General features: G+C 44.9%; 1 protein-coding gene across 5 annotated transcripts; it reads left to right on the forward strand.

Annotated features, from left to right (window-relative positions):
* The first annotated feature begins 307 nt into the window (after nucleotides 1-307).
* LOC118512578 (zinc-type alcohol dehydrogenase-like protein C1773.06c) lies at nucleotides 308-19,189 on the forward strand. 5 transcript variants are annotated; one of them, XM_036057204.1, is made up of 4 exons: nucleotides 308-670; nucleotides 16,120-16,974; nucleotides 17,056-17,356; nucleotides 17,434-19,189. In XM_036057204.1, exons 2-4 carry the CDS (start codon nucleotides 16,166-16,168, stop codon nucleotides 17,548-17,550), a joined length of 1,227 nt encoding a protein of 408 aa, XP_035913097.1. In that variant the 5' UTR covers nucleotides 308-670; nucleotides 16,120-16,165; the 3' UTR covers nucleotides 17,551-19,189. The 5 variants fall into 5 exon arrangements, with proteins under 5 accessions (XP_035913097.1, XP_035913096.1, XP_035913095.1 ...); XM_036057203.1 differs by lacking the exon at nucleotides 308-670 and adding an exon at nucleotides 1,734-2,320; XM_036057202.1 differs by lacking the exon at nucleotides 308-670 and adding an exon at nucleotides 4,633-9,676.
* The last annotated feature ends 422 nt before the right edge of the window (nucleotides 19,190-19,611 follow it).

Here is a 19,611-nt window from a genome sequence, read left to right on the forward strand (position 1 = left end):
CCCTCCCGACCCCCGGACCAATTCCACCCCTTCCCCTCGTACCCCGAACCGAGCAGCTGGCGCGGCAAAAGGTACAGCGAGGTACATACACTGAACGAAGAGAACGAAAAAAAAAGGCAAACAATCACGACCAGACCGCGTGAACACGCTAAAGGACTTTGAAAGGATACCGAATGGTACGTACGGCGCAAACGCACTACCCACTTCGCCAACTCCCAACCGCTAATCTCTTCATTGATACATCGAGCAGCACTGGACGTGGCTCTCGCACGCCATACCACGTTCGAGCGTTGAGTGCGTTGGAGTGCCGACATTTTCCGTAACCGGAGACCACACACACACAGGCAGACAGACGGGTTTCGGTCGAGTTTTGTGCCGGAATTGGTAGGTCGCAAGTTACCAAGCTGGTGGTTTGTTTTCCCTTGTGCTATTGCAACAGTGAAAAGTGCGAATTTCCCTTCCCAGCAAGTGCATACCAAGTTGGTCCATATTGGTTGTTGGAAGTCGTACGAAATACAGTTCCCCTAAAAACAGTGTGGTGAATCTAGTGCAACATACCTGGTCGGGGGTTGCAGGACCTGCTGTGCTCCGTGACCTTCAAACCGTGTCCTGACGAAGCCGGACCCAAAACAGCAGCCAAAATAGCCGGAAAACTCATCGGGAACACGCCGTAAGTAGCAAACTGCAGCAGGTTCTATTGCTTTCACCCCAACAGATTTGACATTCCACTTGACCTTGGGGGCCTACAGTTCGGGCAGTGGGCTGCCAGTGAGCTGGAAGGACAAATAGCGGAACTGGTTACTTTAGCAGTTTCGATAGCGCGCCGTTTGCCGGAATTTTCTCCGGCTTGTTAAGTCCTGTCGAAGGATGTGTTGGCAGTATGCCCCAAACACATGGCGCGAGGGTTACGCAACGGGGTCAACAAATGTGATGCAATTGCAGTTTTCCACCCGTCAGGTTGATGTTGTCCTTTTTATCTTAATCTTACGGGCAAACTTCTTCAAGCTACTCCTTCAGTTCCTCACTAGTGTTAACAAACATGAGCCGGTCCGCCTAATGATGGGTGAGCCCTTCAACACTCAAACCCGTAGAGCCACGAAGGGCACGAAGACATGGATCGTTATCTTCAATTTGTTTACCTGTTTAGCCTCCATCTGACGGAGACATCGTCAAGAATCGCCTTCACCAGAATAGCTTTGAGCCATCTTGATTGCCTCGTACAGTGCAGAGAGGCGCACCGTCCATTAATAATTCCAAAACTCAATGTACATCTATCCAGTGTGTGTGTGTGTGTGTGTGGGGTGGGTAGCCTTACCCTTGGCACTGAGGCACAGCACGGTTCGAATGCTAGGCAAACTGGAACCACCGCGCGATAAACTCACTCACACACGCTGCCTGGGGAGGGGGCGACGCGAAAAAGAAGCAAAAATAAACTGCGTTCGTTATGCGTGGCAAAGAGTCATCGCCTGTTCGCGACGTTACTAGACCAGATCGGACCAGCAGAAGCGGTCCGAAGAACAGGAGCACAACAAAACCACAGCAACAACGAAAAGCTGAACAGCTCTGACGAATGGCGATCGCGCACCGTCAGTACATTAGTAGCGTACGAACCAAACCCCGGAACGGGTTACTTTTTCGGACGACTTGACTTTCGAATTCTGCACGACGCCGTGTTCTCGCTCGAAGAAGAAGAGTTGCGAATTCTAATCACTCGTCAGCTCAGCAAAACAGAAGGGTTAGGCTCTCGTTGATCGTGTGCACTTGAAATCGTGATCGGCGTGGTTAGTAATCGTGCCAACTTGGATCGGGCGATTCAAAACCGCTGTCAGCTATTTTCTATCAGTGACTACTCGATGACTTTTGTGCATTAGCGCTATTGTGTACACACCAGGCCGGTGGGGGACTAGCAACACAACCACATACGCGCGAGCTATTCTCGGCCACGAGATTGTAAGTTGCAGTGGAAGAAGCTGTCCAAAGCTCATACCTTCTTCGTACGGTTTGGTAAGGGTCTTTTTACACCGGTGCAGTTACCAGTCGTGCTTCGAGAGTCGTCTTGGCGAGTGTCGAAAGCGCCGTGCCGTGCGAAGCCGTTCCCGGATGTGCAGAAGAAAGATACTAACTACAGTGAGCTAATACACAGTTTTCCCCATCCGAACATAGCTTAGTGGCGGACGTGTGTAGTGCCGTGTCGAAGAAAGAAATTGCATTATTTGGCGCTGGAACAGAACGTAGGAACCCTGGGACCAGCCACGGAACTGACATCGATTACTCAACCGTAACTGACCGCACAACACATCCAGTTTTGCTTTTGCTCGAGGTAAGCTTCAGTAGGGCAACCCGGAAGTGGGGAATGCGTTTACAGTCGGGTTAGCCGAAATGCTTCGATTCGGTGGGCTGAAGGTGAAATAGAAGTGAAATGTAGCTCACGGGATTAGACAAAGTTTGGCTTGGCGAGGGCGCCCGTTCGCTTTTCGCGAGGGAGACATTGGGGCTTTGTGAAGATACTGCCTGCTGGAACTTCAACAACAAAGGCCACAAAACGTTCGGGGAAATTGCTGCATGAGGCGTCAATCAATTTCGTGATTACAAATCTTATAACGTGACTTGTCCTCTGTAGAAACTCTATGCATTCTTCAAGGTCTTTAAATACCATAATTGTATTCTCAGAAAAAAACTGTATTACTTCAGCAAATATGCCGGTCCCACACACCCCGCGAGTGCCCACGACTGCAGTGCTATTTACGGAGCTGCAACGGTTTCCTCCCTGATTGGATCTGATCACGATCAAATCAGCTGTTCGCAAGCGCAGTGATGTGTGCGCCACCCGTTCCTTCCTTTTGCACGGCAACTTTTCATGGGTTTCGAATATCTACCTTTTTTTTTTAAACCTCCCTGCTGTTTTCTGTGTTGGTGTAATGCAGCCACGAACCCCATAAACTTGAATCATGCGATCCGGGAGTGATCGTGCTCGTGGTGTGGATGTCTCGTGTTTCGCCGTTTTCACCGTTCTGCCATGTGTGTGTCCCACGGCGGTGAATAATGCCACGGTGAGTTTCCATTACACCCCACCCCCCCTTGGAAACATGCAGCACACCCGATGGAATAAGTACGTGTGTCTGTGTGTATGGATGGTGCACCACCCGTTTGCCGACAAGATGTCTAGAAGGTTCGGTTTCGGTACTCTTGTTACATGGTTTCGATCTGATAATACTGTGACTGTGTGTTAGTTCTGGGAAAAGCATTTTCCTTCAGTAGGTAGACTTTGTAATTTTTTTGTACAATTTACAACAAATTTTAATGTGGTCCGCCTTTTTATACACTGCAACATTTGCAATTTTTTTGCCTCTTTTTTGGCACTTCATACTTCAGAGATCTTGGTCTAATTTGACGTATGTAATAGTGCTTATGATTTTTGTTTGGTTCTGATTGGCCATATCTCAGTTTTTTTTTACTTTCAACCGACGACTGGCTGTTACATATAAATGAAACTGAATAACATTTCGTCATGAAAATAATTTTGAATTCGCGGTGCACTAAAAGTGTTGTGATGATGTGTCATTCTCTAGTTGGTGATATTGGTTTAGCCATCAGATAGGCTACAGTTAGATCTGCTTCATAGTCAGACCTTAGGGTAGTTAGGCCATAAAGACGATGGTCTATTTACGATAAACAGAAGGAACATTCTATATGATCCCAATGATCTTCTAAAATATTGAAGAATTCCTGACAGACCTTTAGAGTGCTCTTTGGATAAATTTTTATTCAAGATTTTTGAGATTTGCTTCAAACAGAAATGAGGGTTATAGGTAATGAAGAAGTGAAGATTTTAATGGATGATCCCGACGGACGGTTCTAAGGTCCCAACTTATTTTAAGAACATTCTCTACACCAATTCTAAAATAAAGTCCAGTTACACCGAGGATAACATAAAATATTTTCAGTAGAGTTACACCAATTCCACACCTTATGGATTTCAGGGAAAACGCTGGAAATGCTTCCATAAGTATAAGTTGATAACTGAGGAGAAGAAGACAACACCAGGTCCTTAAATAAATAGAACTTTAAAGATGGTTGGACGTGCTCGGAGATCTGAACAGTATTAGAATACCTTGTTTTTTTATCTATAGATTTTAAAACACAGATTGCGAATTACATTAAAATTGAGCTCAAACAGTATATTAGTAACAATCTAATTGTTCGTAGCGCGTATCAAGGGTTAGACAAATATCTAGAAGACTTACTACTCGAAACAATCACTAGAGTAGTGCTTTAGAAGATGGCGCTAATTCCACCGTTCCATTGTTGTTTAATGCACTTCAAAACAGAAGCTTCGATTTTATTCCAAACCCCTTCATCGGGCTTAATATCAATATCTCCCGTAAGCTTGGGCTCACCGCGCAACGACCGCTTCTTTACGACCTTGGTCAATAAAAGGGTTCCCGTACGGTCGATTGCCACACTGCGCCGCTACGTTGATAACGCACATGGCCAGCATGCCGAGTGCATGGATTAATCGGAAGCCAATAGCTGCTAACGGGGTATTATCAGGCCGGGTGGCTATAGCGTCACCGCCGAATGGAAGGAGAATCCTGAGGCTTAAGCAGCGCGCGCCTGATAAGAAGGTGATTCCCGTCCCGGGGGTCCTCGCGAATGACGTCGCAACCAAGGCACAGATGGCATTCGGTGTCTACGTGTCTACGGTCAGATGATCCCGAGTTGCATCTTCTCGCTATAGCAAGTGATTAAGCGAAAGGTCACACACGCGGGTCGTATGGTAGACGCAGGAAAGAACATAATAGACACATCGGAAGTGAGGCGTAAGTGGCCTCACGAATGTTGCCACGACATGAAGTGACATCACACCGTTTCGTGATGCGATAAGCGGGAAGTGGAGTGGAGTAAGCTATAAATAGAACAAAAGTAGCGCACTATGCAGCTTAATGGCTGCCGTACACGCACACACACACACCGCTATGCTGCTACAGTTCCTGCGTGTGTAATATATCGCGTCCGTTTTAGAGGATTGTTTTTGAATTGGATCTCGTTTTTTCAACATCTGTGATTCCTTCTTTACCCATGCCCAACCACAAGGTGCAACTGATAACGCCTTGTTTGGGTTCGCCCTATTTTTTTTCTCACCCTCGAAACGCCGAATAAATAAACAATCATTGATATCGACCAAATGGCCGCCGCGATTCGATGACGAATCTCCCACAAACGGGTTCGCTAGAGTACACGCGCGTGTGTCATGGTTTGTTTATGTGGACGGGCAGAAGCGCAGGTATCACGCACTGATCACGCGTCGGTACCTTGGATCACCTCGAACCGAGCGTCACCTTCTGTGGCGGCGATGGCGCCGATTGAACCACTATTTCCGTCCGTGTGCGTTTGTGCCGGACGGTACAATGTGCATCACCGCCGGTGTGCAGTGGCTTCAAACCGTTGCCACGTTGTTTGGTTAGTCACCGGACGCCATTACCATTACGGTAAGTTCCCGTACCCGTATGGTAAGCAGGGTTAGGTTACAGATCAGTCGGAGCGGTAGAGCAGACAACCTTTTCGGTTGCATTTTAAGCACACAAAATCTGTTAATGTGTCTTGTCTACATGGAACGGGTTAAAAATAAACTGGTAGAGCATCGAGATCGGTGGGGAAATATAACCGTCTCCAAGCAAACTTCGGACTGGCTATAAATACTGACCAAATATTTTTGGTAAATAATAATAGTGGTGCAGTTTAGGAATCGCTTTGATATCGGTGTGCTTGGCAAGAAGCTTTGGAGTTCTAGGATCTTTGTGTGCTTGTCGAGAAGTCCCTCAGAACTCCAAAGCTTATTAAGGGACCTGTTGTTAACATTTACTCTTTATTTTCAAATAACAATCAATTAAATGTTCTCATGGTTGTTCAGAATGTGTAAATATGATCGGACACAAAAATAGCTAGCGCCATTACAACAATTCTGAGAGCAGACCCCACAGTCTTCATCACAGACAGTTTGTCCCGGTGATGGACAACATCAGTGCCAGTGTGTGGTGATCTTCTTCCGACAAAACACTTCGGAAGTAGAATCGTACCGGCAGATGATCTACAACAGTACAAGGACTCGCGCAGAACGCGGGAACAGGTCCATAACCGCAAAAAACCTTGAGATGATCGGTGGCAGGAACGATCGTATAGAGCGTCGATAAACACCCGAGGAGATCATCAACCGACCCACCATAGGTTGCATTTCTCTGCTGATACTCATAATATTTCCCGCTGTATCAACGCAGCGAAAATCTACTTCCTTCCTTGGAGACCCCTTCGCTGTACGGCCCGCTTCAAGGCTACACCCGTTTTGAGGTCACGCTGTTGACACAAAGATCTTGTTTACATACACACGATCGTGTGGCGCGTTTCGATTCGAACATTGTTTTGCTCCACCAACACCACACAGTTAAGGATGGACTGTGCTAAGGGAGGTTTTTGTTTTTGTGTCCATCGGCCAAAACAAAAGAAGAAACAATTTCAGACTCTTGCGGCTTAGATAAGAATCGGGTCTGTTTGCTGGTGGTAACGGTTGGAGATAGTTTTGTTTTTTTTTTTTTTTGGTACCATTATCGTACCATTGTGAGGACACAAGATGAGATAAATGTGTATTGATGGTTGAGTAAACAACCTGCAACCTGCAGACTGTTATCTAGAAGTGCCGGTAGGTAGGTGATTGGGTTGGCAATCAGTTGCAATTTGGAGTGGTTTTTACAGGGGTCCTAATTATTGGAAGTCCTCCAACACAGCACTCCTGATGTAATAATAATTCTCATCACCTCATTCATCTCACTCGACTGGTTAACGATCATGCCGCGGGCAGCTGTCAGGTTCGTCTGCTTCCGGTGCACTTCGGTAAAACCTAATAATAAACCTCTGTGTACTGGTCTAATCATATTTACGACTCGCCGGACCTACTTACACCTTCAGCGTGGCGCACGCGTTCTCCTGATGACGATGGTTTGCATCACGGTGTCAAGAGGTGATCATCGATGAATCGATTATCTACCCGCGGGTGCCCTGATTGCAGGTAGCCTCAGTAAGCATGATAACACCCACACGGGTTCAAACTTCAAACACGCTAAAATTCGGTTCCATTAAGTGCTTTTCGAGCGTGGAAGCATAGCCTGATTTTTATTGCTAATATTCTGGGGCTAGGTAATCAAATTGAAGTGGCTGTTAAACAATTCATCCTGAGGTACTAATAGGTCAGTTAGCCTCGAACCGGGGGTGATAATGGATGGGTGATAAAAGCAAGCCACGTACTGACTGGATGGTCTGAGATTAGACAAAATTAAGTACATCTCACAAGCACTTCCGTACTGTGCACTCTAAACTGCATGCTCGAGCAGCACGATCAAGCAAGATGCATCACTGCATGTCCACCGAAAAGATCTGACCGATTGACACCAATCAGATTCGCAAACCAGCGTCAACAATCTGTACGTCCCGCGGTGTCCACCAGCAAATTGACTCTAATTGGATCGTCTAGCGGATTGTGGGGGGGTTGTATGTTGTTGCTCCGAAAGACTCAGACTGCGTGGGACCGTGGTCCCCACGGTGGACCACAGAGCGGTAGCGTCTGTTGTTATTAGCATGGCGCCCATTGTACCGGGAGAAATTCCTTCTGTTACGTATGCCTCACTCGCCAACCCGGACATTGGTGACGCGTGATGGAAAAAAAACCTTGGTGCGCCAGTAATTCGAAGCCGTAAACAAGCCGTCTTGATTATGGACGATCACGCCTGGTAGAAATTGAAGGTTGTTTTTATTTTACGGTGTGACATTAAAAGGCGATACAAAAAAAAACAAAGTAGGCTCTCAGCCTGCTTAGCAACAGGGATAGAGTTCTTGGATGTGTTCATCATTCTCATAAAAGTTGTGATGAAGAAGGCACCATCAACATCAGAAGCGAGATCGAATAGCTCGCTGTAAAGTGACCGTGTTTTTTTTGCGATATCTTGCAAGAAGACACGCACAATCAGCTGTGCATCGTGGGAAGAAAGTGTGGCCAACAGCTTCCTACGCTCCCTTGTAGGAATCGGACGAGTTTTGCGGTACCGGGATCCCCTCGCACTGGTAGGCAGGCAGAGTAGGCCTCGAAGACTTTGACCTCTACTGCAAGCCGCAAGTCGACGTCTTCGTTTTGGGGCATGTATCTTCGCTTGCTCCAACTGTGTGTGCTCACACGCGCACATCCATACACACCGGGGGACTCTTGTTTTCCGCCCCGGTTCGTGGCAAATCCAAAACAAGCACCCTCGCACACACACACGCACGCAGTCCTCCCCCAATATCTCGCTCCAACCCGGGCCCCCTTTTTCGAGTCCCCTACAACTCGCTGATCACTCGGTCGCCGCATGATCAGGGGCTTGAAGGCGCGCGTGCGCGCCCATTTGTACGTTTGTGTGTGTGTTTGTATGTTGACATCGGCGGTGTACGTGCAAAACAAAGAAAACTACTCCCCCCCCCCCCCCCCCGCCCGATATATCCACCGAGGGGAAACCGGACAATCTACAAGGAACAATCGCCAATAAACGCATGGGCGATGGTGACATTATACATTATGCATTCGGCGCTTAAGAAATGCATTTATGCTCTGGCTGAAAATGAAAACGAAAGGGTTTCCCCGAACAGTGAGAGCCCTAATGCCGGAACGAGAGCGAGAGTGCGAATGATGGCGAAGGATGGAAAGAGATGGACGGAGAAAATCGCATAAACGCAGGCGCACGCACACCATCGTCGACGCGATATACCGGTTTCCCGCGGGATGTGCGTGTGTAGTGGTGTGCCCATCGCCACATCGTGCTTCGAGCGTGCGTGTGTGTGTGTGTGTGTGTCGAGGGCAAATAAAAATATCATTATTTTATGAAAACACACCCCATAAACACGATCAGGGTACGGTCATTCGTTCGACGGCAAGCATCGAGTTAAGTCGCCCGTACTGTAATTTCTCCGTTCCGTTTGATTCTAGCGCTTGGTTCTAGATAGATTTTGAGTGGAGAAGCAGCCATTACGTGCGCCAGTAAAATCGTGTGTTCATCGTTCGCCAGGAAAAAAGAAAACTTTTGCCGTGAAAACTGGCCCCTTACGGCATAGCTTGAAGACAGGAAAATAATAGACAAAGTTTAGAAAAAAAAGTGATAAGAAAGAGAAGCAAGTTGACAAAAGTGAAACTTTTCCACAAAAAAAAGGAAAACAATCATTACGCAAATAATACGCAAAACGAAAGCAACATAAAAACAACATAAACACGCATAATTGCGCGTGTGTGAACGTGTGTGCGTGTGCTTTTTTCCCCTGCTTTGCGCGTGTATCTGTGGGTCTGTGTGTGCGTTGTCTCTGAACTGTGACGAATTTTTGTACAAAAAAAAACAACCCTCTGGGAGTCGCTTCAAGGACAATCGGAACATATCGCGAAGGAACGTGGAACCGCACCGAAAAACTGCTTTACAGCGAAAACAATAAGTTAGAAAAATCTCCTTTAAAAACGGAGAGTTTAAAGAAGCTTTTTTGAGGCTAAAAGTGATTTAAAGTGCGTGTGAAATTATCATCAAAAAAAAAAAAACAAAAGGCAGCAAAAGTGTCACCCGCAATCGTACAGTATGGCAGTGCAAGTGGATAATTTGTTACTATCAGATATTGGGTAATTATTACTTTCGCTCCTACTTTCTCATTAAAATTGTGGTAAAGAAGAAAAAAAAGGGGGAAAAAAAGTTCGTTAAATTATGACATAACACCCACCCGTTTTTTTCCCCCTAAACGACCGGTAAATGAATGAGGTGATCGATAGCACACGATCGTGTGTAATATACGTTGTAGTGGTGGTGCGCTTGCTTAGCTGTGGTGTGTGAGGGTGCCTCTCGAATGTGACCGCGTTTCTTTTATTTTTGTTTATAAAAATACTGTTTAATGTTACGTACGTGCTGTTGAGTTGAGCTAGAGAAAAAGTTACATTTTACAGAAATAAAAGAGGAGACTAAACAACGAGTCCAATGCATGTCCAATACATTGGCCTGTTGATCACATCGGCCCTAAGTGTGTGAGATGGTTTAGATTCTTAAGAGGCTGGTTTTTCTTATCGTCAGCTTCTTTCTGCTCGTTCTGAGTCATACCAATCGTCAATTGCGTTTTAATGCGTGATGGGATGAGACGGGATGAGGTTTACAATTATTTATGCTACGCAGCAGTGTGGCCTCATTATGGTTCTTGGCGATGCAAAAGAATTAGGAAGGAAGGAAAGGGTGTTGACCTAATTTTTTTTGGCAAAATTAGACGGCTTGGTTACATCTTCCGGGTTCATTAATCAGGCTTGAGCATTATTTTCGAGTTACAATAATTAAAAGGTATAATTGTATAATTGAGTATACTCCCCTAATTGCCTATTTTATGGGGCTAGAGGAAGTATAAATTGAACTTTAAAATTTTATTTTACCAATACGTTTTGTACTGAAATGATAAAGAAAATATAAAATTAACTGTTTTATGGTCTAAGAAACACTCTAGCTCGTGTAGACTGTATTCTAAAAATTGAGTGAAGTGCTCATAATATTTTTTCTTCCATATTCCTCATCATTCCTTTGTGTCGTGCAACGTCACGTACGAGCCCATTTAACGCCAACCGACTCGCATTCGCTTCCGTTTACAACAGGGCAAGGCCGTGAAATGCACAAACGTTCCGTGAAAAAACAACTGTAAACAGTTGTGGCGGTTCTGTTGCTTCCTGCCGCGTATGTTCTACTCTTTCACCCGGTGTTGCGAACGAATCATAGAGAACCGGTTTGGTCTAGGCATAGGTCAAGCGACAAAGGAAGTTGTTGGCTGGCTGTTCACAAAGCCACCACTGTCTGTTGCAGCATAAACATTGCTGCCCGCAATGTTTTTGCATGCTACAGTACGAAAGGTCTTTCGTGTTCGTGTATTATATTTATTTTAAATCGTAGAATAGATTTGCGTTCTAAGAACGGGGTTAACCAATCGAGGATGAATTACTTTTCAGCTGTCCTTGAACGTTACGCAGGTGATTTAAATGTTTTTATTTGGAGGGTGGTTCGGAGCATTTTGATCGGTTTGTTTTGCATTTAAATGCGATGACGCTGCTTGAATTTATACACCAACCGGGCGCCGGTAATTGAAGTCTGGCTTTTCAGCTCTGAAATAAGAGCTCAACTTGGAATGGTGTTTCGGTACGATATGCATCAAATTCAAAACAATTTGGTTTTGGCACGCTAGCCTTTTTGTGGCTATTTTTAAACATTCTTTTTGTTAATCACTCAATATAATTGAATTTTACGGGGTAGTAAATATTCCAGAAAATTCTCTGTGCTTTGTTTGCATATCTAACAAAGAAAATTTGGCATACGCATTTGGCTCTTTGTTTTGGGAATGAGACTTCAGCAATTTGGGTTCGGGTGCATGCGCCTGGAGGTATGCAATAAGTGATTTTTATCGTCTCTTTTGCGATGATGGTTTGTTTGCTAGCCTGAGACTAAGATCATCAAAACTGTCTACACCCAATTCTTGGCGAGTAAAACTGCGTCTACGCATTTGCAGGTTGCATACCTTCAGGCTGTATGTACCCGAAACAATATTTTGATTTATAAAGCGATAGTAAAAAATATATTAGGAACATATTTAGACGACAAGCATTTATTACATACTTCAATCGGATGTTTCTTTGATTTAAAAAAAAAACCTGAAAGATTACTTTGAATTGCGCCTAATAAACCTCTCAAGCAACATCAACGATAAATATTGTATTCTCCCGAAACGTTTACATTGTTGAGTCTTTAATTGCGTCTACATTGTAGCGAACTGAGTGCAGCTTTACTTCATCCCCGCCAATAACCTCCCCTTTTTCAACGCATCTCCACAATCGCTTCACAAACAGTGCTGCAATCGCATATTAAGAAAAAAAAAGGATTGACGCCATGCATTTTAAATGGCCATCCCAACGCACATCAATTGACCTCGCCGAACGATCCGATAACACCAGCGGAGGGAAGCGCTGAACGAAGTAAACCACCGCCACAACCGCTGTCTTATCTCCTTCTCACGCCCGGGTCTTGATCGGGTCTTCGCTGTGTAACTGTGTGTATATGTCGTAGGGTTTGCGGTGCGCGGGTAAGTGTGCTTTGTTTTGTAAATACGCGCAACCCTGCCGTAATGTTGCACGAAGACCCGCTGGGGGGGGGCTAAGGGCAAGGGACCACAGCGAACAGAAGCATCATGAACTAGATTTCTAAATTTAGTCGACCCGCCAGATTTCACCTCTCGCGATCGATCGACGCCACAATTCTCGCATTGTTTTTGTTATTGTACGACGACGTTAGTGGAGTCCCCATTGAAGAAAGAGGATGCAGTCTGGGTTCCCTACTGCACGTGACCTTCCCGCTTTTGCAGCGTTATCAAACGGCTCAAGAATGGAGCTGATGAGTTCTTTGCTCCCAACCATGCGATGCTTCCTCGCAATGCATTGCGTCTCGATCAGCGATCATTTCCGGTTGGTTGAGCGCGACAGCGACAGGCTGTGTGTCGACCATCTTGACGTGTGTTGTGGACGCATGGACGGGTTGTCAGTCTCCCGGTAATGGTTTATTCCTCGCTTTGCATAACGAGCTTTGCTCTAGAGCCTAGATTGGCGCCGGGATCCCATGCCCGATCCCGGCCAATCTAAACTTTACGTAACGTTGCTTGAAAAATCTTGCTGAAACGTGGTACTTAGCATCGGAATGAACGATTGCCACTTTTCCTCCGACACGTGGCTCCTTGAGCTGGCTGGTTTGTTTGCTGCTCTTTACACACACTTCAGGCCGCAATCTGTAATGTCAGTTCGAGCTCGCTGATGCGTTGAATCGATTGATGGAATTCAAGTTGAATGCAGTCGTTGCCTTCATTGACATGCACTGCAAACTGTTTCCGCAATCACAAGCTATCGTTGTTTGCTAACGATGGAAGAAGGAAGCGTTGAATTGAGTCTGGGTGAGAATGGGCGGACAAATAATGGGAGTTTTGCACATTCGCAACTCTGTAGGCAAATACTAAGTTTAATGCTTGCTTGTGACATCGGGAGGTGTGAAGATATTTTTAAGTTATTTATCTCCAATGTAACAACAGACAGCTAATTGCGTTTTATCTAAAAAAAAAGCACAAAAACGAGATACAAACAATTAATTTTGCTGTAACTCGCTTCCCATGGGGGTGATGAGAGACATCTTATCGCAAAGAGTTGATCACGTCTTTCGGTGGAAATTGTTCTTCGCTTATCTAATCACGCTAGGGGGGCGCTGATTGAGTATTTAAAAGAAGCAAAACATTCTTCACGCCATCGTTAGCAAAATGGCAATGACTCCAACAGCAGCAAAAGCTCGCATTGTGTTTTGTTGCCCTCGAAAAGGGCAACAGACTCGCTCCGGGGGTTGTTTTGTTTTTCGCCTTGTTCTGTTTTCTCGTCTACGCTGTCGTCATCCGTCGGTCTGGTGCGCCGATGAGACTTGACAGGTTGATCCGTGCCGGCTGGCTCAGCAGCAGCATTGGGGATGCTTATTAAGTTTCCATCGACAGGACGGGATGGAACAGTAATTTAATATTAAATTTAGAAACCTATCCTCCAGGAGGATTTTCAGGCCCTAGTCGTTGTTTTGAGGTATTAAATTGAGATATTGTAGATAAATATTGATTTGATTACACTGAGAAAGGACGTAATAGTAATTAATTGTACAGATACACTAGAACGGTAAAAACGTCCTTGGTAATGGAGGCGCCTGGTGATTAGTAATCTGCTTGAGCTTTAAATAGGTTTTTGATTGTTCCAGGGGTTTTCAAGCGTCAATCTTCGATGCTAATTTTTGTTTTAAGTATTTTAAACAAAAATTTTTTTTTTTGAGTAACTGTCTCGTCATATAAAAAAAATATTGCAAATACCTATTTATTTTGTTTGTTTATTTAAGTTGTTGGAATAAAAAAATAGTGATCTAAATTTATTTTACTAACTTGTTCAGTCATTTAGTTTTATTATTTTTTTTGTTTAATAAAATCTATTACAAATTGCAACCCTAGCATAAAGTAGATTTTTAACATAAAAGAGGGGTTGGTTGGGTTGATTAGTGTTTGTACTGACTCATAGATGGCGCCACAAGAAAATGATCGACATAATTTCTCTTTTAATCGTCTCACGTGAGATATAAGATTTTGAATAAAATAAATTGTTTTTTGTTAATTCATCAATGATTAACAGTACGGCTATGCCGTCTCACACGAATAAGAAGAGTAAGTTATCAATCGTTTTTGGTGGGGAAAAAATTGTGCAAACTAAACAGTGGTTTGTCAAATGTTTTCCGGACTTGGACCTCGCTGGAAAGCATTTTGAGAAAGACATAGAGCCGATTGAGGCTACAGACAAGAATTACCACAAACATGGTATCAAAAAGCTGGACGATCGCTAAAATCACCCTCGAAGACAACAACTTCATTTGATGAAATTAAATGTTGACAAGAAAATGTCTTTCTATTTATTAGGACAACGAAACTGTTTATCAATAGAGTTATAAGGATGGACGTAAAGTCGATATTTTCAATTGTGATAAAATATTGCAGGTATTTTCCGATGAGTATTTAGGATTGTATTTAAGAATTCGAGTTACGTTTTTTTTTCATTAGGAATCTCTTTAAAATTCAATATGATATCTTTTATATTTGATCTAAGCTTTAAATTTTACCTTGATGTGCATTATGTGAGATAAACTCGTAAATGAGTTGATGTCTCATCGAGTTGACAACTCGATCCAAATGAGCGGTTTTGATACTTTAACTAAGATGGTTGACAATCCCTGAAGCACGAATCGCCTAGACGAGCGCTTAGCAACAACTCCCTTTTAATACTTAATCTCGAGTATTTCTGTACCGATTTAATACACTGAATGATGCTTATGCCAATCGCCTGTCAGATACACTTGTTGCCATTTTGACAATTTATCGATCCAAACTACACCACTATCAACTGTTTGTCCTGTTTCGTAACAAACCCACAAACCCTTCCGAGCCATTTCACCTGCAACAATGTGCGGAACAGAACATGTGCGTCAGAAAACATCAAAACCAAAATCGGGGGCCTGGTTAGGTAATGTTCAGCAGCGTTTGGCCGGATTTAACTGTAACCGTGTAGCACAGACCCTGCTTACAACAGTGTGCCGTCCATTTTACACGCTGGGCACACGGTGGCGCAGTTTTCGTTCTTCTACTCGCATTACACACAGTGTGCGAGGTAAGAAGCGGCGGCGAGAGACAGCTGCGGTTGTCTAATAATAAACCCACCAAAGCAACAAATGTTGGCCGATGGTTGAGGGTTTTTTTTTGCATTAATTTGGTGGGTGTTGGTTGCTGCTCGGTACTTATACATTGGCTGTGTTTTCTTTTCGGGATGTAAGAGATGCTGCTACAAACACCACCGAAAGTTGCGCGGTGTGTTTACAAGCTGGCGATGGGTTTTGGGTGTCGATTAATAAAGCCGTTCCGTTTTGCACCTAAAATGCTGGATAATGCGCTGGTGTAGAGAGATTAGCCGCCCACACGTCCCCTTATTGAGGTCAATTAACTTTGCAGGGATGAGCAAACGGTCTTTAATTTCGGATTTGTTTAGAAGAAATCCATGATCTATAATGCATGGCAACTTAGTAACACGCGCACTCTCTTAGTAGTTGTGTGATGGTCGCGTCTGTTGACAGCTGTCAAAGTAGCGTGTCATGTGAGTGCCCGATGTACGTAGAGAGAGCGTGTGACACGGCAGATGAGGGGGTTCGGCAATAGGCAAGGGTTCGGCAATAGGCAAGGTCTTTGAAGGTCACCAAAAGTGTTCGCCCAAGCATTACTTAATCGCACCGAGAGTAAAGAGAATGTCCACAAAAGGAACCAATTCGTTCGGCTGTCAGGACGTTAGTGTGCAGTTGTTTTGAGATGATGATTTCTGACCCCCCCAAAAAAAAGAGGGTTTGCGTTAATAAAATTGAAAATCTTTTACTAAATCTGCTTCTCTCTCTCTCTCTCTCTCTCTCTCTCTCTCTCTCTCTCTCTCTCTCTCTCTGTTTCCTGCAGCCGTTCAATATCGTTGGACACCGCGCAACGCCTCAGAAACGCCGCCATGAGTAAGCTAATCCGCCAGGTGTCGATCGAAACACCGGCACCGAAGCTGAAGGACTGCGTGCTGAACCTGGTCGTACCGGTCCCGGACACACCGGTGCAGGGTGCCCGTATTCTCGTAGTGTATGCCGGTGCCTGCTACCGCAAGAACCAGTCCACATCGATCTCCTCCATCAGTAGCCAGCTGTCGGACACTGGGGACATTACGACGTCCCTCCATCTGCTCGCAAAGCAGATGCAGAGCGGCAGCTTCACCAGCATCAGCGAGGAAGGTCCAGACAGTGCACCGCCCCAGCATCATCAGACTTCCGTGGCCATCCAGCACAATCCGCAAGCACATCAGGGCGTCCGGGATGGGGCACTGTTTCCCGGGTTTGAAGTGGCCGGCGTTATCGAGTCACTTGGCAGCGAACTCAAACCAGACTGTGGCTTCAAGGTGGGCCAGCGAGTGATCCTGTACCCGTACGAGGGCGTTCCACACGGGTACTCCGAGCTGATGGTGGTGCCGGACCTGAAGTATCTGATCCCGATTCCGGACGAGCTGTCGCTGAGTGTGGCCGCCACATTGCCGACCGGTGCACTACTCGCCCAGAGTGCTATCATTGCCGCGCACAAGATTGTCGACGACCTGCTCAAATCGCGCCCAGGCGAGAAGGTGAAGATTCTGATCGTTGGCACCGGTGGATTGGCACTGTGGGCGGTGAGGATTGCGGCTCAACACTTTTACACACCGGCCACGAAGGATAAGATACAGATCACTGTTGCAAGCCTGCGAGATGAAGGATTCCTGGTGGCGAAGAAGTGTGAACGGTAGGGCTCGCTATTCCGTGAGCGATTCTAGTGGGATTTGCCAACTAATCAGGTTCGTTCTCGCTCTCTCTTCTTCCACAGGGTAAACATCGTCCAGTGGAATGAGGATCTATATGAGAAGCAGCTGATCGAACGTACGCACGACGCCTGCGACGGTTTGGTGGATATCGTGATTGACTTCGGCACGACATCGCGCAGCTTGCACCGGTCGATGCAGTGCCTAACCAAGGGTGGCCACATCTTCATCAGTGACGAGGTGGCGGAGAAGTTGTTGCCCAAGTTTAGCAAGCGTGCCGAGGAGCGCGGCCAAACGATTGAAGCCGTACCGACCGGCACGATCGAGCAGCTGCATCAGCTGGTGAAGCTAGTTTCTTCCAATGAGGTAACGATCGCGTGGATTGAGTAACTCTCCAGGAAAAGCATCTTCAAAGAAACCTTTTTTTTCGTCCCCAATTTTAGATCGAACCACCGCCACACTCAGTATTTCCCTCGGATCAGGCCGCCGATGTGGTGCGCAAGCTGGCCAGCTCGGAGATACCCGGACGTGCCATCCTGAAATTCCATGATATCGAGTAAGCACCCGTGCTCCATCCCAACGTTAACTGACGGGGATCAGGATCTACACATCACGCATATAGTTTCCCGCCAACCCGCCAACCACGAAACCCCCCCCTCCAACTTCAACAGCGATCGGAATCGCGTTCCCCAGGATCAGGATCAGGAGTTTCTTTACCTTCCCCCTCGCGGTTCTCGTTACATCCTCCCTATCCCTCATATCTTCCGCCATGGAGTTTATCTTTTAGTTTGTAAGCAAGGAAGCAAAATGGAGGAAAAAAAAAGATTGTAGGGTGCAAAGAGTACAGAAGGAACTCCAGTCAGGATGCGACATACTAATTGGACAGAGATGGGGTGGGGAAACAAAATTAAAGTAGCTAAAGGAAGCGAAAGGGAAGAACTAACTCTAACCTCTATCAGTGTGTAACGCCTAAACTAAAACGGCAAAGACTAAAAGCCATTGAATGTAAACAATAGAATCGTGTAACCTGAGTGCTGTGACATGATGCAACGGCGTACGGATGGCGTGTCTGCTGTGTGCGTACGTTTTCGGTGGTTTGCTGTGTGTTTGTGTCCCACCTCATGTTTGATAAACCACACACCGAACCACAACGCACATCGAACGCGCGCGCGCGCGCATTAGTTCTAGCGCCATGTTGTTTTTTTCGAATTTGTCCCCTTTAATGTGCGCCAACATTGTTGTGAGGTTAAGTTTACCATTTTGTTTTAAGGATGAAGATGGATTTCTCTTTTTTTAAATTTTATTCCTCCTAGGAACGTGTTGGAAAAGATTTTTCTATAGGGGGTTTCTCTTTTGATTTTTTTTATTTTCTCTTAAAAGAAAATAACTATTAGACCTTCTCTTGTTCTCGTACTAATTTAAATGTGATTTATAAAAGGTATGGAAGTTGTTCACAAAAGAAAAGAAAAATAACAAACAAACTTCTTAAGCAAAAAGGGAGAAAAACAGGAGGAAAAAGAAAGAAAAACACATCAGCAGAAAGCGAAGAAAGTATGAACCTACATTGGAGAAAAGTGTTAAAAGCTTAAGTAAAACAAAACAATACATAAAACACACACACAAACACACAAAAATGTCGATGAGAGAAAATGATGCGAGTCATGTTTAATGGTAGCACAGCAAAAAAAGAAACACACACTAAGTTGTGAAAGGACTAAGAAATGCATGATAGTTATGCTATAGTAGAAAAAAAGGGACACAGGAAAGAGGAGAAACGAAAGAGGACAGAAAGGTGTATATGGATGGTTGGTGACCGGTTGTTTTACATCTCACACAAACACACACATACACACATATATACACCTTAACACATGCAGTCTCGTGCAGTTTCTCTCTTCACTTTCCCTGTTTCCCTTTTTTTTTCGGTTTAGTGTTTAGTTGATAACTTAATAGTTTGTAAAAGTGCGTAAACCACAAGTAGCGAACGCAACAGCGGAAACAACTAAACGGTTTGGGGGGATGGGGAAGGATGCTTAAACTGAACCCTAACCCTACTCCCCATAAAACACAAACCAACACACACCCACACAGACAGTCATGTGAGTGAATCAATGCAAAAAGTGTATTATTGGTAATGAGTTAAAGGTCAAAACAGAAAATAAACGAACTGTATAGGAGTTACAAGACAAATGTAAAAAAGCAACAGCTGTTCATTAATTGAGTACCAAAGTGATGACAAGCGTCCTCCATCTGAAAAAAAACAGGATATCTCTGAGCATCAAAAGTGATTCACACAGAAATACGTAAATCAAGTCTTAATATGGAACGAAGATCTCTCAATGTTACCAACACGTTTGACATAATATTGACGAAATTGGGGAACTATGCGACTTCAATTTCCATTGCAATAATCGTTGAGGAGGTGAATGGCTGTAGGGGCCTCGTCCTCTGAAGCAACCCGTTGTCTAATGGGGTCTATTCGATCAATAGGTCTCGTGCCTGAAGGAGTCACGTCGTCCAAGCATAATCTATCAATAGGGCTCGTAGTCGTAGACTGGCCTTAACACTGAAGCGTCATTAATCAAGAAACCTTGAAGAAGAGAAACGACCTTGTCCCATGA

Source organism: Anopheles stephensi, chromosome 3 (genome assembly GCF_013141755.1).
Source record: "Anopheles stephensi strain Indian chromosome 3, UCI_ANSTEP_V1.0, whole genome shotgun sequence".
NCBI classification, from domain to species: domain Eukaryota; kingdom Metazoa; phylum Arthropoda; class Insecta; order Diptera; family Culicidae; genus Anopheles; species Anopheles stephensi.

What these genes read in the sequence shown, in the direction of transcription:
- LOC118512578 (XM_036057202.1), top strand. Translation starts at nt 9,636, where the DNA reads ATGGCAGTGCAAGTGGATAATTTGTTACTATCAGATATTGG. An exon ending in TTGTTACTATCAGATATTGG is followed by an intron (nt 9,677 to 16,119) that starts GTAATTATTACT and finishes TGTTTCCTGCAG; the next exon opens with CCGTTCAATATCGTTGGACA. An exon ending in AGCTAGTTTCTTCCAATGAG is followed by an intron (nt 17,357 to 17,433) that starts GTAACGATCGCG and finishes CCCCAATTTTAG; the next exon opens with ATCGAACCACCGCCACACTC.